This window comes from Hypoxylon trugodes (assembly GCF_022578975.1).
Source record: "Hypoxylon trugodes strain CBS 135444 unplaced genomic scaffold F4822scaffold_4, whole genome shotgun sequence".
Taxonomy (NCBI): Eukaryota; Fungi; Ascomycota; class Sordariomycetes; order Xylariales; family Hypoxylaceae; genus Hypoxylon; species Hypoxylon trugodes.
The window spans coordinates 2,563,078-2,585,188 of record NW_026250019.1 but is presented as its reverse complement, the minus strand read 5'-3'; the positions used below and the strand labels follow the sequence as shown (position 1 = coordinate 2,585,188).

General features: G+C 47.8%; 9 protein-coding genes across 9 annotated transcripts; 5 read left to right on the top strand and 4 right to left on the bottom strand.

Annotated features, from left to right (window-relative positions):
- The first annotated feature begins 758 nt into the window (after positions 1 to 758).
- On the top strand, positions 759 to 2,579 carry F4822DRAFT_220827 (branched-chain amino acid aminotransferase II). Its single transcript, XM_051453989.1, has 2 exons — positions 759 to 2,173; positions 2,231 to 2,579. Exons 1-2 carry the CDS (start codon positions 1,043 to 1,045, stop codon positions 2,402 to 2,404), a joined length of 1,305 nt encoding a protein of 434 aa, XP_051315786.1. The 5' UTR covers positions 759 to 1,042; the 3' UTR covers positions 2,405 to 2,579.
- A 692-nt stretch (positions 2,580 to 3,271) lies between these two features.
- On the bottom strand, positions 3,272 to 4,871 carry F4822DRAFT_220837 (uncharacterized protein). The gene is made up of 3 exons (XM_051453990.1): positions 4,417 to 4,871; positions 3,724 to 4,262; positions 3,272 to 3,640 (listed from the first exon to the last, which is right to left on the bottom strand). Exons 1-3 carry the CDS (start codon positions 4,712 to 4,714, stop codon positions 3,578 to 3,580), a joined length of 900 nt encoding a protein of 299 aa, XP_051315785.1. The 5' UTR covers positions 4,715 to 4,871; the 3' UTR covers positions 3,272 to 3,577.
- A 247-nt stretch (positions 4,872 to 5,118) lies between these two features.
- On the bottom strand, positions 5,119 to 6,058 carry F4822DRAFT_428357 (phosphoglycerate mutase-like protein; the record flags this gene model as incomplete). Its single annotated transcript, XM_051460897.1, has 3 exons — positions 5,119 to 5,694; positions 5,748 to 5,940; positions 6,027 to 6,058. The coding sequence occupies 3 exons, from the start codon at positions 6,056 to 6,058 to the stop codon at positions 5,119 to 5,121; spliced, it is 801 nt and encodes a 266-aa protein (XP_051315784.1).
- Positions 6,059 to 6,465: 407 nt separating this feature from the next.
- Positions 6,466 to 8,041, top strand: F4822DRAFT_400508 (heterokaryon incompatibility protein-domain-containing protein). Its single transcript, XM_051457867.1, has one exon. It carries the CDS (start codon positions 6,531 to 6,533, stop codon positions 7,860 to 7,862), a length of 1,332 nt encoding a protein of 443 aa, XP_051315783.1. The 5' UTR covers positions 6,466 to 6,530; the 3' UTR covers positions 7,863 to 8,041.
- Positions 8,042 to 9,006: 965 nt separating this feature from the next.
- F4822DRAFT_443041 (flavin-containing amine oxidoreductase) lies at positions 9,007 to 11,902 on the bottom strand (the record flags this gene model as incomplete). The annotated part of the gene is made up of 10 exons (XM_051463065.1): positions 10,852 to 11,902; positions 10,539 to 10,798; positions 10,426 to 10,482; positions 10,256 to 10,346; positions 10,151 to 10,202; positions 9,887 to 10,099; positions 9,383 to 9,828; positions 9,229 to 9,322; positions 9,133 to 9,172; positions 9,007 to 9,052 (listed from the first exon to the last, which is right to left on the bottom strand). Exons 1-10 carry the CDS (start codon positions 11,572 to 11,574, stop codon positions 9,007 to 9,009), a joined length of 2,022 nt encoding a protein of 673 aa, XP_051315782.1. The 5' UTR covers positions 11,575 to 11,902.
- Positions 11,903 to 13,193: 1,291 nt separating this feature from the next.
- On the top strand, positions 13,194 to 14,698 carry F4822DRAFT_428354 (uncharacterized protein; the record flags this gene model as incomplete). Its single annotated transcript, XM_051460896.1, has 3 exons — positions 13,194 to 13,690; positions 13,739 to 14,121; positions 14,187 to 14,698. The coding sequence occupies 3 exons, from the start codon at positions 13,194 to 13,196 to the stop codon at positions 14,696 to 14,698; spliced, it is 1,392 nt and encodes a 463-aa protein (XP_051315781.1).
- Positions 14,699 to 15,161: 463 nt separating this feature from the next.
- Positions 15,162 to 17,882, top strand: F4822DRAFT_400475 (ergosterol biosynthesis ERG4/ERG24 family-domain-containing protein). Its single transcript, XM_051457866.1, has 3 exons — positions 15,162 to 15,349; positions 15,524 to 17,243; positions 17,298 to 17,882. The coding sequence occupies exons 1-3, from the start codon at positions 15,315 to 15,317 to the stop codon at positions 17,307 to 17,309; spliced, it is 1,767 nt and encodes a 588-aa protein (XP_051315780.1). The 5' UTR covers positions 15,162 to 15,314; the 3' UTR covers positions 17,310 to 17,882.
- F4822DRAFT_437107 (DNA polymerase alpha/epsilon subunit B-domain-containing protein) lies at positions 17,866 to 20,343 on the bottom strand (the record flags this gene model as incomplete). Its single annotated transcript, XM_051462383.1, has 2 exons — positions 17,866 to 19,588; positions 19,640 to 20,343. 2 exons carry the CDS (start codon positions 20,341 to 20,343, stop codon positions 17,866 to 17,868), a joined length of 2,427 nt encoding a protein of 808 aa, XP_051315779.1.
- Positions 20,344 to 20,625: 282 nt separating this feature from the next.
- F4822DRAFT_400471 (uncharacterized protein) lies at positions 20,626 to 22,010 on the top strand. Its single transcript, XM_051457865.1, has 4 exons — positions 20,626 to 20,767; positions 20,827 to 21,371; positions 21,439 to 21,608; positions 21,704 to 22,010. Exons 1-3 carry the CDS (start codon positions 20,669 to 20,671, stop codon positions 21,506 to 21,508), a joined length of 714 nt encoding a protein of 237 aa, XP_051315778.1. The 5' UTR covers positions 20,626 to 20,668; the 3' UTR covers positions 21,509 to 21,608; positions 21,704 to 22,010.
- The last annotated feature ends 101 nt before the right edge of the window (positions 22,011 to 22,111 follow it).

Here is a 22,111-nt window from a genome sequence, read left to right as displayed (position 1 = left end):
TTTCAACTTCGGCAATGCCACCTAAGCCGGCTGAGAGAGTCTTCCCGTTTGGTTGTGTGAAATCAACGGCGTCATGGCTTGCTCCACTTCCCACATGATTTTCAGCCTCCGTGTGCAACCGAACTTCGCGAAGATTTTTGCAACTTGGCCCACACGACCACACACGGGATATTCTAGCTGGAATATTGGACCCAACGGCCACTTCTAGAATGGGGGTTGTCAATAGTATGTGGTGTCACACACGGACTTTGCCCACCTGACACTATGGTTAGTGCAGCGTTCCCGAAGAGACTGCTTGGTCTTTCTATATCCGGAGCGTCCATATCGGTTCCAAGCTGGTGGAAGCTAGAGTCTCGGTAGGTACCTAGGTAGGTAGTATTGCACCTACGAACTTGTTCGTTTAGCTTTATCGGTTCGAATCTGGCCAATTGGTTTGATGGGAATACGCAAAGTTTGCACCCTTTGTGTTCCATTGGTGCTGCATGGTATCCGGTATGGATCCGAAAAGCTGTAACAGGGATCACACGCCCTACGTATGCAACCTGTCAATGAAGTCAATTCATTTGTACAATTTCCATGTATACATTACATGGAATTCTTGGCATGATGTGTACAGCAAGTGCAGGCACGGATCCTATTATTTTTTTCTAAACGGGAAAAAACCCTAATGGAGATAATCTCCCATTGGTCGTTGAGTCATTGTTCTTTCTCCCGCTACCCGCCGCCTACCTCCTAGCACCTATATGGGTAGTACTGGTAGTACTAGTAGTACTTATCCACTACGCTTCTAAAGTGTAAGGCTACCTCGGTATGGGGGTACCCTTAGCCTGCTTTATATTATTCAAGTTTTCCCTCGATTTGGGTTCCACACCATCTCAGTTTCTTTCCTCTTTGTTCAACAGTCGACCTGTAAGGGTAATTCTCATTCTAATCCTAGCGTTACTTAATTTACCATAATCCCGGGTTTCTTCCTTCTAGGGTCCCCATCATAACCCCTTATAGACTACCTACTCGATTAGTACCAGACGTCAACTCGCAAGTCATGGCCCCGTCTGCTGTTGCTTCGACTGTCCATGCCGGTGAACAGGACCTTGACCTGACGTCCTCTGCCCTTGACCATAGATCGGCAGAGAACGGCCAGTCTAACGGAAGTACTAATGGTTCAAACGCTCCTCCGTCATCGAATGGTCAGGACAATGGTGTTGCTCAACCGAACGTTCATCAGCTAGATGCTTCCAAGATCACCTACACCTTCACTAAGGAACCACGAGATGTTCCTCCCCCAGGTGTTCACTCTATCGATGGTGCTACAATCTGTACCGACCACATGATTACGGTAGCATGGTCCGCTAGATCTGGATGGAAGACGCCTGAGCTTAGACCATATGGTCCCCTGAGCCTCATGCCGACTGCCTCCGTCCTTCATTACGCCACTGAGTGTTTCGAGGGCCTGAAGGCTTACCGTGGCTTCGATGGCAAGTTACGTTTATTCCGACCCGACTGCAATGCTGCCCGTTTCCTCATGTCCTCAGTACGAATCAGCCTGCCGTCTTTCACTCCTGCTGAAGTAGAGAAGCTACTCTTGGCATTGATGGCCGTAGATGGCCCGAAATGGCTATCTCGTGAGCGTCCTGGCTCTTTCATGTACCTTCGCCCAACTATGATCGGAACTCAATCGCAACTTGGTGTACAGGCACCATCAGAGGCTCTTCTCTACATTATCGCTAGCTACATGCCCGTCATGGACTCACCAGTCGGTGGTATGAAACTCCACACTTCGCCGGACGACATGGTACGCGCTTGGGTTGGCGGCTTCGGATACGCCAAAGTCGGTGCCAACTACGGACCTTCTCTACTAGCAACTCAAGAAGCCCGCGCGAGGGGATTCGGTCAAATCCTATGGCTATACAGCAGCGAAGGATACTGCACGGAAGCCGGAGCAAGCAATTTCTTCGTCCTATGGAAGAGCAAGGAAGGAAAGACTCAACTCATCACTGCCCCGCTAGATGACAGACTAATTTTAGATGGTGTCACAAGACGTAGCGTCTTGCAATTGGCTCGCGAGCGATTAGGCGATGAGATTGAGGTGGTCGAGAGGAAATACACCATCCAAGAGGTTATGGAGGCCAACTCAGAAGGTAGACTCATAGAATCTTTCGCAGCTGGCACAGCGGTAAGTTTATCTCCGATGCTTTTTGAGGGAAGATGTGGTATTCTGACATGTTTCTAGTACTTTGTCTGTCCAGTTTCGCTTATCCACCACCGTGGAAAAGACGTCGAAATCCCTATGGGCAAGGCAGGTGAGGGTGGCCCATACACTCTGAAACTGAAGGATTGGCTTAAGGATATCATGTATGGGAACGTAGAACACCCGTGGGGCGTCGTCGTACAAGAGGAGCGTTAGGTTATCCAAATGTCCGGCGCCTAGCCGTAGTTGTCCGTCGCGCTGTGTATCCTTCGCCAGCTACAGGTCTAGGGTTCCAATGCTCCGCATCGGTCGGGCAAGTGTCATAGCTCGACGGCGCTTTAGAACTCATTTTTACTCGGGTTGTTTACGCCCGATAATGTTTATTGGTCACGAGTGGGCAGTCACGAGAAGTATGGACGGAGTTGAGGTTGGGGGTATTCTCTGGTGCGATCTTAACATTACACGAAGCGATGACACGACACTTTAATTCGATCCACGACTATACAATTGGCATTTACAAACCACCTCATTAGGCTACCCTCGGAAAACGACTAGGAAACCCCGCATGATGGATATTTGTCTTCGTCTGTACATTTTCTATCTAGTGTTTCGTCTGATCAACCAGACTCTGGGAGAGATAAAAAGGAGGGGAACAGCAGACGTAACAGCGTTTACGAGCATTTCGGGTTTGTTTTTCTTCGATGGCTACACGGCTAGAGCATTCAACCCTTGTCATGGGCGAACATACCTAATCAATTGGTATCACAACAATTCATAGCGAGTTTAACCCAGCTAAGTTTCTTAGGACCTCCATTCTGAATACTTTTCGGACGAAGCACGAGCATGGATAGCGAATCGCGTCATTGGTTTAGGACAAACACATAAGTCAGGCATATGTCACCAATCTAGATTTTTTTTTTTTTTTTACGGAAGGCACGTTAATAAAAATGCGCTGTTAGATGCAATTCGCATAAGCTTGAATGTACGGGGCGTGTTTGCATTGTTGTTGATACGGAGAAAGAGTTGACTCTTATCATAGACGATTTTTTTAGCAGCCACGCACATTAGACAACTGTATTAGGCGACCCTTTATACCAGCAAATTTATTCGCATAAATTAGAAAGCTGAAGCCATTACTAAATCCATTTCACCATACAGCCAATATAAATTAATCGAAGCTTTCGTCGAAGCTCAGCTCAATCACCCAATTAAATCACAATGGGTTCCCGAACAGCAAAACGCGCCATCCGGGCATTGAAAAGAGCCTTTACCCGCACAGCCCACGCCGTTCATACACATCGACAATGTCACTCGAGATCATCCCAGACTCCTTCTACCAACCACACCCAATTCCAACCTCAACCCCAATTTACATGTCGCGCAGCAGCTTCAGCGGTTCAGGAACGAATGCAAGATATTCCCGGCCTCCTTCTCAATCTCCTTGAGAAATTTCTAGAGCTCAATCAGTACGTCGCGCCGGTATATGTGGACATGTGGCAAGTCGACGAGTCGGGACAATCAGATTCTGGACCTACCTCTTCATACGTCATCATCTCCTCCACGACATCTTTACTCGCGCTATCGAGATCGGATTTAAATGCGCCGAGTACCTCCGCGTGTGAAGAGGAAGCAGATATTCCCTTAGTTACACTATCACCGTTACTTGTGCGTAACGAACTTGGCGATAATCCCTTCCGCGACCCGGATCCGGACGATTCACTATCACTAAGAAGCAACAACTCGTCGATTTCAGCTTGGGCTTCGGCCCATTCGGTCCATAATTGGTCTAAATCGTCGCTTGCCGAGGCTAGCGATTCTTCAAATGCGGATACGGCGCCGCGGATCGCGACTGCGGCTGTGCGGGCGCGACCGTCGGGTCCTGTGGCTGCGTAGTCGACTGTTAGGTCGATGAGGGGTGTTGTTAGTCGCCTGTTTAGCTGGGTTTCGAGGGTTGCAGCTTTTTGCCTGTTTGCGCGGATACTGGATTCGCTTTGCGTTACGAGATTTGTTTCGGCGGTTTCGAGGAGGGAGTGGGCGGCGCTGTGCAGGGTTGCGCGGAGGTGTGTGTATCGTTCTGAGGAGGAAGAGGGGGTTAGAAAGGGAATGTCGCTTGCAGCATAAAATCGAGAATCAATCATTTTACATGATGATTTTACATGAATACAAGAATCAATTTTAACAAAAGAAATGACTACGTAAAGATTTGGGGATTGATAAGAGGCGCATACCATCCAGCTCCGTGACCAGCGGCGGGTCCGGCTCGGGCGACCGGCTCGGGCGATGACGACGACTATGGTAACGGTTTATGGTGCGGTCCTCTTCATCTGCCCTTGGCTTCTTGTATTTATCAAACAGAGTCGCGACGGAGTAATGCGTTTGCTTTTTCTTTTTAGGTGATGGTGGACGCGCATCGTCATGTTCTTCGTCTTCGTCGAGAAACAGACGGCGTTTTAAGGCCTTCTGACGAGTGGGAGAATTGTTCTTTAAGGGACTAGGGGATTTTTCTAGACGAAGGCGAGCGAACATGATGAGAATTTGAAGTTGAGTGGTCTACAAAAGAGAATTGCGCTTATTTCTATTGAGATTTGTAAATGAGTCAATTCGTTTAGACTCATTGAAAGACGAAGAGACGATGATGCACCACGACATAATTCTTGGCTCGTTAAAATACTTTTCAATTGCTTAAGGTTCTATATGTAAGAATTAGCGTGACTGCCGGCCACCCAAGCTTTCTAAATGCTAGGAAGGAAGGAGGCTTGGAAAGATTGAATGCGACTACCTTGGCTTGTCGGAACGCCAGTACATATATGTATCGACCCTTCCTTTCTCAAATGTATACCAAATCTTCCTTCCTCGTATATGATTAGGCAACGTTAAGGGGCATCTCCATTTAAATTTCCTTTGTTACCAAACCTCAACTTCTCCCCAATTTACTCAACTATCTCCCCCTTGATCAAGACTGGTACCAGCACTCCAGCAGCCACCCAAACCTCTCTGTGACGTGTGAGGCTATACAGGGCTCTGATCAGGCCGGAATGCGCGGTGAACGAGACGACGGTATTGTAACTAAGGAACGCGTCGTCCAGAACTTGCTTTACTCGACCCTCAACCTCGCTCTCGGCCTCTCGTTCTGTTGATTTCCATTGTTGGTCAATTTCCGTGAATGACGACTCGGTCCTGAATTCCGGATAATTGGATACAATCCAACTTCTCGCGCTGCGGCGATCGCAAGTGTGCGCACCGAAACGTTCTCGCAAATTTTCCTTGATGATTGGTCTGTAAGGTCGGTCCGAAGGGACGTCGAGCCCCGAGTAGGTCAATCTCGTCGTCTCAAGGCAGCGAGCGAGGGGGCTTGTATAATATTTTTCAGGCGTCGGCATTTTAGTGTCTCGGAGAGAGCGCCGCCAGAATACGTTGAGTTGTCGTGCTTGTCGCTCTCCCTCCTCCGTTAAGCGAGCATCGGACCAGGTGGTCTTTCCGTCGCCATTGAGAAGCGACCAATGAGACTATACAACTTAGCATTCAAGGATACATACAATCAAAAAACGACCGTACTCACATCCCAAGCCTGGCGCCCTACTTCGCGCTCCTTGACGTTATGGTACCCCTCGCCATGTCTAATGACGAAAATTAATTTATAGATAACCCTGCCTCGTCCTTGTTCATTCTTATGCTCGAGGAAATGGATGAATCGCTCCCATTGATCCTTCTTGCCTTGCGGATCGAACGTGGCGTCGGTTTCATACGAACGGCTAAGTAGGCCTAGGCCTGGTCGGGTTATCTGTGTTCATTAGCCTATATTCCAACACCTGTGTGCACTGGGAACGCCTCAACTTACAGCTCGAAACGATGGCCCAATTGGTTCTTCATCGTGCTGGAAGAAACCGGGCACTGCTCAATACACCATGTTATCCATTCTCGCGTTGTTGTTTTGCTTTGCGGGTCAATGTGAATGAAAGAGAATGTTCAACCCAGCCAAAATCCAACCAAAACTTCCAGCAGCTAAGAAATAAATGCATAATTGCTTGATCCCAAAGTGGCCCATCGCATAGTAGACCTACTCACTAAATATCGTGACTAGCGGTTTGCTCAAAAGACGACTTATTGATTCGGACATTAGGAAGAAGAAAGTAGTATTTGTGTCACGACGCCTCGTACGCAGATCTAAGCGCTACAGGCGGGACATGCATCCGTAGTCACGCGTAGGATCGTTATCATTTGGCGATTGGCGTCGCTGAAGTCGCACAATGATGAGGCCATCGGACGAATACTGTCATGTTTGCTCCGAATCGTTCAATCAATCAATTTAGGCCGTCCTCGCATCATCAATCAGCCTATAATAATGCCGTCGCCTCCCTCGTTGGGAATATTGTGCTCCACTCATTGTTTACCGTCAAGAAAAAGATGGATTCAACTCATTAAAAATCGACGACGATCAAATCATGCGCGAGACGATTCAGAGACCAACGGGGGGTTGGGAGTTAACAAGAACCCGGAATCCTTTCCCTATTCAATCGTACCACTCCATCGCCGCCCCAGAAAAAGACTCAGAAAACGAGGATGCAGTGACGATGTCGCGAGCCCGTCGAAAAAGATTCGTTTACTCAAAATTCTACCGAATAGATCAGGTGACTTGATAGCATGCGATTTGCGCGCTGTTGATTTACATGATGCCACCTACGACGCACTTTCTTATACGTGGGGACCTACAACTCGAAAAGAGGCTGCAAGCGGGATGGATAGCGAGAGGCGCTATCCTATAATGTGCAACAACAAACGATTACTCGTAACAGTAAATCTCTTCAGTTGTCTGGAACAGCTCGAAAAGAATCGACATTACCACCGGGATCTTTGGATTGACGCGATATGCATAAACCAGAACGATCCGCCCGAGCGTAATCAACAGGTCCAAATCATGGGAGATATTTATAGGTCGGCGGAACGTGTGATTGTGTGGCTTGGCCCCTCTTATGAGGATGCGAAGCCTGCTTGGGAGTCAATTAAAGCTTTGAATGATCTGCCAAAGGACGAGAAGAATAACATCCTACCTGCCCGTATCCCTCACATGCCCAATGATGACAATTGGGACTCGCTTGCTTCCCTTTTCGCAAGAAGCTGGTTTTCTCGAATATGGGTAGTGCAAGAGCTCGTATTAGCCAGAGAGACCACCATCTTATGCGGCGACTATACGTTCGATTGGAGTGACATGGTTTCTGTCTCCGACTTCATGTCCAGGCAGGCATCTACGAACACGTTCAAGGCGCATTCTTCCAGGAACTCAGGCACCAATTTACTTTCATATAAAAATCCGTCAAAATTAGATGCAATAAGGAGGGACAAAAACGGGGGAAACGCCCAGGTTAGGTCAGGAGATATCCTACTTCGTAACATGGTTAGATGCCGCACTTACGAAGCATCGAAGGATCTGGATAAGGTGTATTCACTTCTTGGCCTTGCAGACCCTGGATTGGGCTGTAGACTGCTCCCTGATTATGAAAAGGAAGTTTCGGAGGTCTACATAGACGCCGCCAAATATATTCTCGAAAACACTGACGACTTGCACATTCTAGCTCATGCGGAAGGGGAAGATTTCAAGCGTGTGACTGGATTACCAACTTGGGTTCCTGATTGGGGCGTGAAAGAGCATGTAGGGCTCAGGATCACTGGCTGGTAGGTGTCATACCTAACCCCTATTTACCGCCATTACTTCACCAACTAACAAGATATAGTACGTAATTAAAATTTTCGCTTCTTCACTTAAGTTACAGGAACAAGCAATTACTTTTCATAATATGAAGCATCTCATGACTAACATACGCGTACTAATTAGATCAAAGGTACGAAGCTGCTGGTAAGCTACCGTGTTTCAAGGATCTTCGAGATGGTAATACGCTATTGCTGCGAGGCTTCGAGCTCGACACGATCAGCCGAATAGGGGTGACTAAAGCAGTAGTTAACGAAATGAAATCTTGCAGCGATTGGCTGAACATTCTCGACGAACTCGAACGCGACTACGCGACTGGAGGCCATAGGGATGCTTTTTGGCGAACTCTTCTGATCGACACGGGTCCGGGAGGAGTAGTGCCGATTAAGACACCCTGGGAAAATTCCTTCGGTGTCTGGATGAAACTCGACGAACGCGAGCCATCAGACGAGGAAAAGCAGCGGGCTACTGAATTCGAAGCCTCTTTTACTCATTCCTTAAATTTACGTTTATTTAGAACCGCTGGCGGACATCTGGGATGCGGCACGACGTCTTGCAAAAATGGGGACTCGATATGGATCGTGCAGGGCTCTCGGGTGCCTTTGATCCTTCGGCCTACACAGCGCACTGGCGGCGTGACGTATGATCTTGTTGGTGGGACATACCTTCATGGATTTATGCAGGGCGAGGCGCTTGAAGGGAGAGAATTTAGGGATATTTCTTTGGTTTAGGTATTTATGTGTCACGATATTACGCGGTCTTGGGTATGCGTACATGAGGATATGGAATTAATGGGTTTGGTCTTTGATTTGGGGGGCTATCATATAAAAAAGTTGGATGTATTACCATGTATTATTAACGAGGAATGGCTGGTGTATTTGATTGTTTATTTCCTTAGACAACGTGGGCATAGATAAGGAAACGGAGGGGGTTCGAGATGAATAGCTACGGGAGACCAATGCGTTTGCAGCGACGGCATATGGCTGTATAGTACATCGCGTATTAATCTACTGACATTTATACATAACCATGGACACTTTTATTTTCTTGCGGATTCGCACACCCTCTAGTGCCAGGCACGTTAAGGAGGTGTAGCCGAGTCATCGGCTTCTCTTTACTTGAACATCGCCCTCGCCATATCATGAATGTAGATGATTTTACTACAATTACTGGTATTAGTAAATATAAATATGCGAAAAAGAATGTGTCATTTACGATGTCAATCCACCTTGCCATCCACTTCTCGACTGTAGCCTTAGCCTCGTCGACAAGTCCGAGTTCTGGGGTTTCTTGTTAGTGAGTAGTTGAAATATAGGAAAGACATGACATAACTCACCAAGTAGTAATTGAACACCCCCTCGGATCCCCGACTCAAGCGCCGAAGCGATCCACGCGTGCGTATAGGATGTCTGTTCGCCGACGAATATCATCTGTAGGTATTAATCGTAACGTTAGCTTATGTATTGTTGAAAGGAGGGAGGGGCACGCACGTTACTATACGTCTTAAAATACTCCGGCAAATACAACTGATGCTGTCCCACCGTCGGACTCGCCCAACTTCCCCCCTCATACACATCCAGCATCCAGCAGCGTCGGTTATACTTCCCCGTGTACTCATCATACGCGACTTGGCCGTGGATCTCCGCCATCGCGTCGACCATGTACTGGACGTGCTCCGCTTCGGGCACGGAGACCCATCGCGCGCCCCAGTCGCCTGAGGCGTATGAGGCGAGGATTGTGGCGGGGCCGGTGCAGTTTAGACAGTATGATGGGTAGCAGATGGAGCCGATACCTGGGATGTCGGTGGTTGTGGAACAGCCACCGAAGATTGGGTTGGTGAAGTGCTCCCAGAAACGGGTGCGGTATTCGAGGGCTACTTTGCAGGCTGCGGTGAAGGGCATGTTTTGGATTGCGTTGGATATTGTTGGAGGTAGGTCTGCGTACAAGTTTAATTTGGAAGTTCAAGAGGTCAAGAGTAAAGGTGGGTAACATACATGGGAGTCTCATTTTTTTGACAATGGAGAAGGGTAGTGCGAAGACGGCGTAGTCATGTGAGGAATTCTGGAATACTGTGTCTGTGTAGTTGTCTCTCCATTGCAACTTGACTTGCTGGATATCGTCAAGCCATTCGACGCGCTCGATTCTGCGGTTCATTGTGGTTACGTTGTCTACTAAGGGATGGAATGATTCCGGAAGCCGGCTTAGACCTGGTATTTATCGTGAGCTGTATGAGTCTCTCAGCGGGGATATAAACATACCTCCGTCTATAGTCTTCCAACTTGTGGCACCGAAGTACACGCTTTCATAGATCTATAGGAGTCGTAAGTTAGCGAAAATCGATTTCTTGCAATTGGCTCGCTCACAGTATCCCAGAATGAAGTAGCACCCCCACTGAGGACGTCGGTGTCGTTCAGGGACGCTTTGAGGTAGTTCACCATATAAGCGAATTCGGACCTATTTTGAGTTAAATGTCAATGACGGCTCAATTTGGTCGCATTTGAGTGTGTGGAAGTCAATGTTTTTTTAAACTTACCAGACATCACCACCGAGTCCACCGAGGCCATTGACTATGGGTTCGTTAACATTGCCGCTTCAAAACCGAAGCTCGCCGTCTACTTGCCTAAGAAGTCCTTATGGGCCTTAAACGTATTATTCGCAATTTCAATCATGAAAGTCGTATCCGAAGTGATAGTGCTGATCTTAGTAGACAATGCCTCAGTAGAGGGATTCAATGGGGCACTGGAAGTATTGAGCTGGGAAACAGTCGGAGGTAGACCCGTGTCCAACTTCACGCCATTATAGTAATACAAACCATTGGGGCTCGACTGGAGCCACGGAATGAAGTCGACACTGAAATTCTTATCGTTGTTGTTGATTCTGTTCATCTCGCTAGCGAGTTGAAACACCTATTACCCGTTAGAGAATAGGGATTATGAGCCTAAGGATATAGAAAACTTACCAATTGGTGATCCTTAATAGGATAAGTCTCATTCAAATACGTCGCCGTCTCCGGGAACCGCATTGGGCCCATCTCCTGGTACGAATAATCAAAAGGACCTCCCGAAAGATACTCGGTATGAACTCTCCCACCAAGCCTTTGACTGGCCTCAACAATCTTCACATTTGTGAGTCCAGCCTGTGTCAGAACTAAATAAGTCATAAGTCCTGACATCCCCGCGCCCACGATAGCTACATCTTTCGACTTAGCCTCCGCAGCATCGAAGGCATTGATTTCCTTATTCTTAAGCAATTCAACACCGTCAAACCATGGGCCCCAAGTATCGATACCGGTGGCATTGGTCATAGGTATGCTATTGGAGCCACGTCTCTTCAGCTTCCTCCTGCTTAGTCGCTGTGGCTCGCTGCGACCGATTAGTGATCCGCGCTGATCCCACGCCGAGATACATCCGTCGAATCTCACATCGTCCGGCAAGATCCAAACTAATCGCGACTCTTTGGCCTCTTTGCCCTGGCCGACGGTATGGTGAGCATCGCTAAGACGCGTGGAATCGCATCGGCCGAAGGTATATGTCACTATACCATCAATCGGATTATCGAACGATATGTGAACATTGGCAAGGCGAGAAGTGAGTCCTGAACGGGTCTCAAGTTTGACAGGTAGACCGCGAGGAGAGATAGAAGCCGCTTGGCTCGCCAGAGCAGCGAGAAATAGCCAATACATTATGAAAGCTGACCATAAGAACAAACAGGCTGGTTATTGTGCAACTCAGTGTATTGGGCTGACTACCTTTATAAGTATATATACCCCGAACCATAACGCCGGCTTGTCATACCAGCCCGTGGTCATGGATTACCCCCGTCCCCATAACTACCTAGGTAGATAATACTGCATTTTTATTGAGCCAATAGCAGGGTCATGCCTCTTACATGCGCTCTGAGCCGAGGAGATCGAGGGAAGGGCGCACAGAAATAAGACGCACAGTATATCTCGATGGGGAACAGCACTAAGCTCGAAAGGATTGTAAGGTACGATAGGAGTAGATCACAGTAGTATCTTTCGAGATAGATACCGGAAGCGGTAGGTCGCTAGGATAACTAGAGATAACAACATGAGAAGCGATGGCCGATTGCCTTCGGGGACAATTCGGAAGTCGAAGCAAAAAACGACTGAACTGACCGCCTCGACAACGTGTAGTTGAGCGTTGTTTCTTGGATATCTCAGTATACCTGCTAAAATTTTAGCTACAGGTTCCGACCCGATGGATCAAGGCTGCGCCCTGGCGGGGATTCTTATCAACGCGGTGGAGAGTTCGTAAAAGTTCGTAAGCGTACGCCCTCCGCAAGTATTATTTCTACTTGGAGATTCATAGTACCTTGATGGAGTCTCGGATGTCGGGGCGCGACTATTACCGGTACCCAGGTACATATTCAGCTGGTATAAACGTAAGAGTGGCTGGTGAATCGGTGGCCGCCGTCAGCTTTGCTTCGGATATTGCGGGGGACACTGACAATACGATACGATACGATACTTGGATATTAAACCATGTCAGCAAAAGATAAGAATCTGCGCTCTTTATCTCAATGTTACAATTTTAATAATACCCTTATCAAATCAATAGCTTGGCATAGCCCGGGACCTGTTAACTAGAATTGAGGCGTCCAAGGTATTGCTATTTCATCTCATTGTTGCTAAATTGATGAGATTTTGGTGTAAGACGGCTGATTTTGTAACTCCGAAATTAGGGGATGTAATGGTCATTTTAAATGGAGACGGATCTGACTTGGTTGCGCCTTTTATTGTTTGGTTTGCAGGGAGACCATAAAATGAGCCCTTGCCGACACCTTTTTGAGGGACAAGAGAGTATCTTGACGGCATGGAGTGGGCATGTCGTTGGTTTATGCCCTACCCTTTGCCTAGGTATTTTAACGCCATAGCTTCACCGAAAACGCTTTACTGATCCTCTCCTGACTTGGATGAATATCGGAGTAGAGCATGACCGATCGGAAATGAGACCTCGGATGGCGAAGTATATACGTGCCGTGGTATCACAAACCAAGCAAACCTCAATCGTCGGATATGACCCGTCCGGTGAGCATGCGGGGAAGCTCGCGCACCGTCTTCCGTCGAATTATTGAAGGAGCTCCCACTCCACGGTTTATCCCAAGCCCCATATGAGTGTTCAATCAATGGAGGCTATGATTCTGCCAGGGTTAACTAGGGAAATTTCTGGAAGCAAGGTCAACAGCCTTCGAAGAATTTAAAAATGCATTTCCGCCCTGAATAATCAGAGATGAACAACATCAGACCTAGAGCCAAACGCCTTATTTTGTCCTCCGAAGATGGCAGAAGCACTTACCTTGATTAGTGGCCTTTCAGCTATCATACAATTGACTGATTCGTTGGTAAAGCTAACCAGGAAATTGTCTGCTTGCGTACGCACGATACGATTCGCACTAAAAGAGATCAGCTATTTTTTGCTGGAAACCGAAATATTTACCGACCAATTGTGCTGCCTTTATGATCTAGTTAGGGACTCTTCCGGCGAATTAGGCGAGAAATCGAAAATTGAAAGGGCTAAGCTAGTTCATAACATTAAAAGACAATGCAGATTTGTCCGGGAAGATTTTGCCCATCTCGTGGGGTGTTTTGTCAATATTAACACTGCTGATAAAGTACCATTCAATACTATCTGGATCCGAACACTATGGCTTTTGAAGAAACCAGATGTGCCAGAGCTGTGCCTTCATATCCAAAGCACAACGGCTAATGTTTCATTAATGTGCAATTTATTCAATTTCGAGGAATTGAAGAGAAGGAACGATGATGACGATAGGCTGTAGGTTGGATGCTTGGTGATTTGATATCTCATTACTGATTCAACTAGTGAGCTTGTCCAGAAGAAGCTCAAATACTGGGTGTCGACACCCAAAAGGCTTAGACATGAGCTGGCCGAATACAAGAGGCACAGGGGGCCGTTGAAGAGAGCCAAAGGAATGGAGTTGGACGAATCATCTGATATGATTATGGAAAATACTCGCGAGTTGGAACAATACGTCGTATATGCGATTCGATCGTATGCTTCCGGCGCGCCACTTTCTAGAAGTACTAGATCCTCTCGTCTAGGACACCAGTATGGAGGATCGCGGGAAGCTCGATGGGCTCCATCACCACGAGGCTCTAGGACAACGACGGTGCAAATAGGCGCTAGAAATGGCACCGATGATACCCGACGCCAAGTACCTAGCCAGAGTCAGAATGTAACGACTGGTATGGGATGTTTCTTGTACTCGTTCATCTTGATAGACTTGGGTGGTTTTGTTGACCCTAATCAGAGGAACGGGGCGGACTAAGAGGCCGTAAAATAAAGCTATCGACACCGGCGCCGGGTGATCAACGTCACAGAAAGACTTTCGGTGACAGAGCGAGGGGCCGAGGCAATGGTATGTATCCACATATAGGCAAATGGCCTGAAGAGACGCACGAATACGAAGCCCGTTCCAATGACATACCTAAACCCCTAGAGATCAAGTGGCCACTACGAGTAGTCGTCAAGCCGAACGAGGCGGTAGAGGAGCCGAGAAAAAGTATTCCCAAGCCGAACTCCAGGAAGCCACGGTGTTCAAGGGAGGGACAAAGTGATGTCTCTCCGCAACCTTCTTTTACAGAAGAGCGGCCAGAGCGCAGCCCGCGGACCCCTGGGGGGACTAAGTTTGAAAGCTCGCGAAATAGTCAAGTTAGTTTGAGTGAAGATGGCTGTGATGGTATCTCTGGATATTGGAAACCACTTCCGCCTTTCGGCGGACCAGAATCAAGACGACCGAGGCCTCAATCGCCTGTGGATTAGAAAGGAGCAGGATTGGATTGGTGACATTGTGCTAAATTAAAATAAGGACGGCTAAGAGGTTCTAGATGCAATATACAGTGATACACATTACACATGAGGAATAATATAAGATATTTCGTGAGCGATGGATGCAGTTGGGAATTTCTAAGAGGAAACCGAATACGAGAGTGATGAGTGGAAGAGTGGAAGAGTTGGTGCTGGTTGGGTCCCCGGATCACGGAACACGGATAATGGTGGGTACACTAATAGACATAGTACTATGCATGGCACTTACATAATACACAGTATAATTGTGCAGGAACCAACCAAATGAAGAAGGTGGGTCAGAAATTAAGATTTAACATTGGCTAGCTTCGGGTAGCTCTAGGGTGGTCAGCGCTGCCCCTGACTACCGGGAAAAGGACGGGCAAAAAAAAAAAATATCTTAGACTAAAAAATGGAAAACAAAAAAAGTTACTTCTACTCCACTATTTTCGAGGGAGACACAGACACAGATGGATGGAACTCTCTTACCTGGCATTTTCTGACCATCCTTTTTTAACCCCTAGTCCGAGTGACGAGGCATTAACTTGCCCGTTGTCCATTCCTTAAATATCCCCATCCATATCCTCTCAAAATGTCGTCGAGATATTCTTTACGCGCAACTCCTAGGTACGTGACACCTCTCCTTAGCGTTTATGTCATTTGTTGTTGTTTATCTTGGTGGTACATGACTCGCGCGATAGGGATGGGAATAGCCTCGGGGATTCCTCGCAATCAATTGCCCAACGCGTGATATAATAACGATAAGGATGTAACATACTAATTTCAATTATAATATAATAGGAAGAAGGAGCTTTTTGACGGAATGGTTGAAACTCCTGGTGGTCGTCGTTCGACGCGACGCAAGTCTCAATTCCCCCCTATCGACGGCGCATCTGACGACGGAGACTCAAGCTCTGCTGCCGAGACCACTAGATCTAGCAGATCTAGATCGTTGCGACGTCGTGGAGTTGGCAAATTTGTTGAGAATATGGATGATTCAGACGCGGCACCTAAAGAGGAGGACTTTAGTCCAGTCCCCGAGGAGAAGCTTGCCGCTGTCTTTAAGGCCAAGGCAGATGTCGCTCCTAAGCAACTAGAGCAAAACGGGCATACAAATGGGAAAACGAACGGAAAAACTAATGGGCACGCTAAAGAGGCCAAGGAGGATGTTATCGACGGTTGGAAACCGGGTATGGACCCCAAGGTCGACTACTCCGGTGTCTTCGAGTTCGGAGGTAGCTTCGGGACTCTCGCCCTCATGATCGGATTTCCTACGCTCATGTACTATATGTGGATTGGCGCCACATATTACGATGGGAAACTACCATTGCCCGAGGAAGGTCAATCTCTCCTTGAGTTCGGCCAACACTTGGGCCATCTTGTCTACACTGGCGCGTTCCCTCACCTACAAGCGTGGAAGATCTACTGGGTATACTATGTGTTTGAGGCTCTCTGCTACCTCTTCATGCCTGGTGTCTACGGCTACGGGAAGCCTCTTCCTCACGAAGGCGGCAAGCAGCTAAAGTACTACTGCTCTGCTTACGCGAGTTTCTACTTCACTATTCTCGTCATGGGTGTGCTACACTTCACTGGTTTCTTTAAGATCTATACCCTCCTAGACGAGTTTGGGCCTTTATTATCCGTCGCTATCCTCTCCGGCTTCCTATGCGCTTTCATCGCCTACTTCTCGGCAATCATCCGCGGGAAGCACCACCGAATGACAGGCTACCCGATCTACGATTTCTTCATGGGTGCCGAATTGAACCCACGTATGTTCGGTATCCTAGACTTCAAGATGTTCTACGAAGTCCGCATCCCTTGGTTTATCCTCTTCGGGCTTAGCTGTGCGGCCGCAGCACGTCAGTACGAGAATTACGGTTACGTCTCGGGTGAAGTCATGTTTCTAGTAATGGCCCACTACCTCTACGCCAATGCCTGTGCCAAGGGTGAGCAACTTATCATTACGACCTGGGACATGTACTACGAGAAGTGGGGATTCATGCTGATCTTCTGGAACATGGCTGGTGTTCCTCTCTCGTACTGCCACTGCACCCTCTACCTCGCTAACCATGATCCTTCGGAGTATGCGTGGAACAAGTACGCCCTAGGTCTACTCTATGTCCTTTACATCTGCGTTTACGTTATATGGGACCAGGCCAACGCGCAGAAGAACGCTTTCCGAGCCGATGAGCGTGGTACTTACCAGAAGCGCTATAGCTTCCCCGTTCTTCCGTGGACACACATTAAGAACCCCAAGGCCATCGACACGCAAACTGGAGACAGACTTCTGTGTGACGGTTGGTACGGATTTGCGCGCAAGCCGCACTACGCTTGTGACGCTTTCTTCGCCGTCACCTGGGGCCTGATCACGGGTTTCAACAGTCCATTCCCCTGGTTCTACCCTGTCTTTTTCTGCTGCATGATTGCGCACCGTGCAACTCGAGATATCGAGCGCTGCAGGAATAAGTATGGTGAGGCGTGGAAGGAGTACGAAAGACGGGTTCCATACCTTTTCATCCCGGTAAGTCTGCTGATATCAAAATTTAATTGAAACACAGCTGATTAAATAATATAGTACGTCATTTAAACATTTCGATATGATGACTTTCGTATATTGCATACTTTCTTCCATAACGGTTGGATTCTCCTCGGAAAACTCCGAGAGCGGCAGCGCCACCTACACACCTACAACCTCGTATAGTAGGGATGGTGTCGCCGCTCGCGATTTTTCTATGTACATAATTCTAGATTGCTCTATGTCCTTTTTAATGGCTGGAAGCCAAAGACAGCAGCATGGATGCCATGGATGACGCATCTGCTGTGAAATGAGTCGGAACGTAACGCCCCCTATAACGGCCCTCTATCTATCTACCTATTAGGTTAACATAGGTGCTTAATATAAATCAATGCGAATGAATTTCAGTTACTTTGTTACATGGTTCGTAATATGCTGTGTTGTATTATGATATATCTCCTTGTCATCGTTAAATGTGTTCATATTTAAATTTAACATCGGAGATCGAGTAAGTCCGCAGTAGACGCTTGCTTTTTCTTTACCCTTATTGATGCCGTGCATGTTACACGCATTACATTATCGACCGCCACCGCGTCACATATCCTGCATCCTGCAACCCCAACCCCCTCTAAAACAGACACTCCCTCACCCTCCCGGTCCCCCCCAACTCGTACTCAACCCACCTTCCCACCCCTCTCCTACCCGCAACTAGCACAGGCCCGGGATTCATCACATGACACCCCTCATACGTAACGCAAAACGGGGGCGCCGTCGGATCCGCGAGTACCATAGCCGTGGGTAGGGGATATAAATGCAGCGCACCCGCGCGGTCCCAAAGTACCGGGCGAGAGGATTGGCGGAAGGGACATAAGTAGCCTTGGTCTAGGATTGTTTTTACTAGTTTACGTGCGTTGTGGATGTCGTGGGGGACTTCTGGGTTTGTGTTGGATTTGTTGGTGGTGGTGGTGGGGTCGACGTCCATGGCGTCGGCGTTATCGAGGGTGTTGGACATGTCTATATCGTCATCGTCGTCATTGTTTTTGTCTTTGTTATTTGTAGTAGGTTTTTCGGGTTCGTCATCCTCTTGGTCAGCTTTCGATCCCTTAAGTCGAACAGCTGCGCGCCGTAGACGTGCTGACATGTTGTCGCGGAATACTACGATTTCGTGCGCAGGACCGAAAACAGATAGGCGTGCTGGGTTTGTCGTCCAGATTGCTTCGCCGGGGCATCTCTTCCCATCGTCCGCGCCTGCCTGCGCTACTTCCGCATTCGCGGACGCAAATGCCCGGCGTACACGACTGGTGAACATATCTGGAACCCCTTTTCTGGGCAACGGCACCGCGGCACCAGCGCCGAACGATGAGGCCCAGCCGTCGTTGTCGCCGGGCACGAAAGTAAACGTTGAGGTTTGTAAGAGGGAGGGGAAGTCTGATAATACGGATGCCAAGGCGTCAAAATGTTCTTTGTATTCTACGCTCCCCCCACTAGCACCACCACCTGCCATTACCGCGTGTTGTGTGAAGTTTCCCATAAGCACAAATGTCATGGGTGTACTCCCCTCAGGTTCCGTGGAGTAGACCGTAAGGATCTTGCGTAGAGCTTGTAAGACACGCGGTTGGTCAAGGGTCAAGTCGCTGATGACGATTACGCGCATGTTACTCGGTGCTATCGTGTCAAGGGGGGATTCGGGTTGGGATTGTCGATGTTGTCGTAAGATGCGCTGCTCAAGTTTACGCATTTTCGTTCCAACGGCGCGCTCGCTACCTACACCCAAGAAGTCGATCCAGCCGAACCCACCTCCTATAGTGTGCTCGTCTGGCCCACTGACGCCTAGGGTCGCTTTGCGCTTCTCGCAGGGCGGTTGTCCGAGGAAGAATCCCTGGAATCGGCCACCGATAATACCACCGACACCGTTGCTATTACCCAGACCCTTGCCTGTTGATTCTTCCTCTTCCTCGTATACGCCGTCTACTAGCACAATCATTCCCGGCGTGAACCAGGCTGAATCTTCTGGTATAGCTACAGCGTGAGATAAGTCCAGCGAGATTGTTCCGGTCAAATCACATATTGCGAGATTCCCGGTAGGTAGGATTGAGAGTAAACCGAGCAGCATGTGGTGACTACCGTGTCGGCCGAGTAGGTTTGCTATCGGTGTGATTTTGTAGCTTTGTTGGGTGGTCACGTTGGAAGAATTGGATCTTTTGAAGGATGGGACTGCTTTTGTGGTTGCTACTGATGAGCTCTGGAAGGATTCGTTTCGGAGGAGTCTTTGGTGTATGACATTATATCTATTGCGGAATAAGGAGGTTTTATGGGATGCTGGAGGCATTAGAGATGGTTTCGAAGGGTCCCTTGAGTTTCGTAAGTATAATTGCCCCATGTACCGTGGGGGGTATGCTTACTTCTCAAAGTGTTTCTTCGTGACATTGTATATCATTCGTGGTTGATCGTATGCACTGATAATCTTCAACCACTTTCTCGGATGACTTAAGCCCTCGTCGCTGGGCTCTTCTTCATTGACTCCCAGTCCTGACATGCCAAAACTCGATGCACTATCATCGTGTGTTAAAGCTTTCGTCGGTCTCAGTCCTAATCTCGTGTTCGTCAAGTCGGCTTCTTGGCTAGAGTCCAGAACAAGACTATTTTGTCGGTTTAGTTCTCGTCCTGTCACTATCCTTCCACCACTCATATTCCCCTCGAGAGTCTTAAGGATATCTTTGAGCTCATCACTAGCACCATCCACTATAACACCTCCATTTCGGTTCTTCCAGCTCTTGGCTACCTCCTCTAGGACTTTTTCTGCTAACCCTTCTTCACGCCATCCTGAACCACAATGCCGACCAGTGAAGGTGGCTAGTTCCTGTAAAGCGGAAGATGTGAGAGTTAAGCTATGCTTTTTTGTAAAAGTCCGGAATGCTAGGGGTCGTAGTGTCGCGGGTGGGAGGAGAATTGGAAGGATAGTAGCCTTGGTAGGAGGTGCTATAGCAAACGGCTTCAGTGTGTGAGCTGGTGTACCAAAGGCTGGTGAGGACGATGGAATTGGATTTGAGGGACCGGGTGTTTTCGGTGCGAATATCGACGCAGTTAGCGATTTATTTGGCTGCATTTTGAAGTTTCAGGACTTGTACCAAATTTCATCCCTATCGCTTGTTATATAAAATCACCAAACTGTCAATTGATTATTTTAATAGATCCATCTTGAATTTGAGGCGCGTTCCACGCGATTCACGCGTTAATTAGCGACAGGGGTGCCTATCTAACGTGGGGCAGTACGGAATAATACGCTTATCTAATCCAGTTTTAGACGGCGCAGAATACTGTATTCAATACGTCAGTGTGGGGGGGGAGCTTCGAAGCTTTCTATTCGAAGCTTTCTAGCTTCAAGCTTTTCAATTCAATACAAAAATGTGTTCCAAAGAAACAGCTTCATAATGTCCACAACATTACTATCACGGGTTCGAATAGCCCCGACATATAGGACATTATTATCACATCGAAGTGTCTCTACATTAAGTACCAATCCTCATATAGTCAGTAGCTCTACACCCAATGCCAAAGTTATTCCCTACTAACGGCGATTACGTCTAAGAGGGTATTCCCCAATGCCTCCATTAACAGTGGGCATCTGCTCACGTACCTCGATACGAACCCGCCGACACACAGACTAGCGATCGGTTCCACTACAGCGATACCACCGACACCTCAATCATTTTCCGAGAACCACGAGTTTCTTAACATATTAACGGAGGTTCTCCGTGATCATGCTGCACAAGATCCAGGACTGGTAGCGCAAGCACAGGCTTTCGCCGGACCAGGCGGGGCGACTCTCGGCTCAGGTGGTGCATTCTTTCCTCAACAACGAAAACAACGGAATACAAGAGGGACGGCTGCTGGTCTTGGGGGAGGTGGTGGTGCCGGTGGAGGCGGTGGCGGAGGAGCGAGTGCCCAAGGCGGGGCTGGAGGTGCGGGAGTGGGAGGACATATCCATCTTAGCGATCTAAGAAACCCGCCCGACTACGGGAGAATTGCGTTTCCCGAAGACATTCTTGGAAGCATTGAAGTTGATGGGGCTGGAAAGATCATAGGAGAGTTCGAACCCAGCGGTACATACCGTATTGTCACGAATGAGGGAATGTAAGCTTTCCTATAATCCCTGACAACTGTTGTTTCTGAATGGGGCTAAATTTACACCAAAAAATAGTTTGGGCCTCAGTGACTTCCTCAGAAATAAGCTTGTCGAAAGGTTACGAGAGGAAGAGAAGAAGGCATGACGCCATAACAGCAATTTAAGCGTTGTGCCTTCTTGCCAAGACTCCACTCCCTCGCAATTATAAGAATACCTTATGACGTGTTTGTATCAAAACAGAAACAGTAAGAACCACCCAATTCCTTAATGTATATTGAGATATGCCTACGTTTTCACAAATTTTCTTCAGTATAGATACTCTACTAATATTCAATTTCAGACCTAGGATTTTGTTACAAACGAACGTCTTCAACAAAAAGTACATATCGTACACACCTACATATTATACTTGTCAATTACAGTATTTGTGCGACCACATATGTCTTAATCGTATATGTATACTCCTATATCTTACACCGGCCGATCGAGGTTAGCCACAGTATAGACATCTACCTTTCTGTATTACCTAAGCCTAATATAATAGAAGGAAAGTGCAAAAATGATCTTATTGTCTCGGATCTATGTATGACAGATTACTTACATTACATGACTGTGTATGTATCGCCCTGACGATACCTTCCCATTAAGTAAGCATACATAACATGGCTATGCCACTCGCTCCTTCTGTGATGTCCCCTAACCCTGAACAGCCCTGTAGAACCCGCTAGACTAGGACAGCAGGATCGAA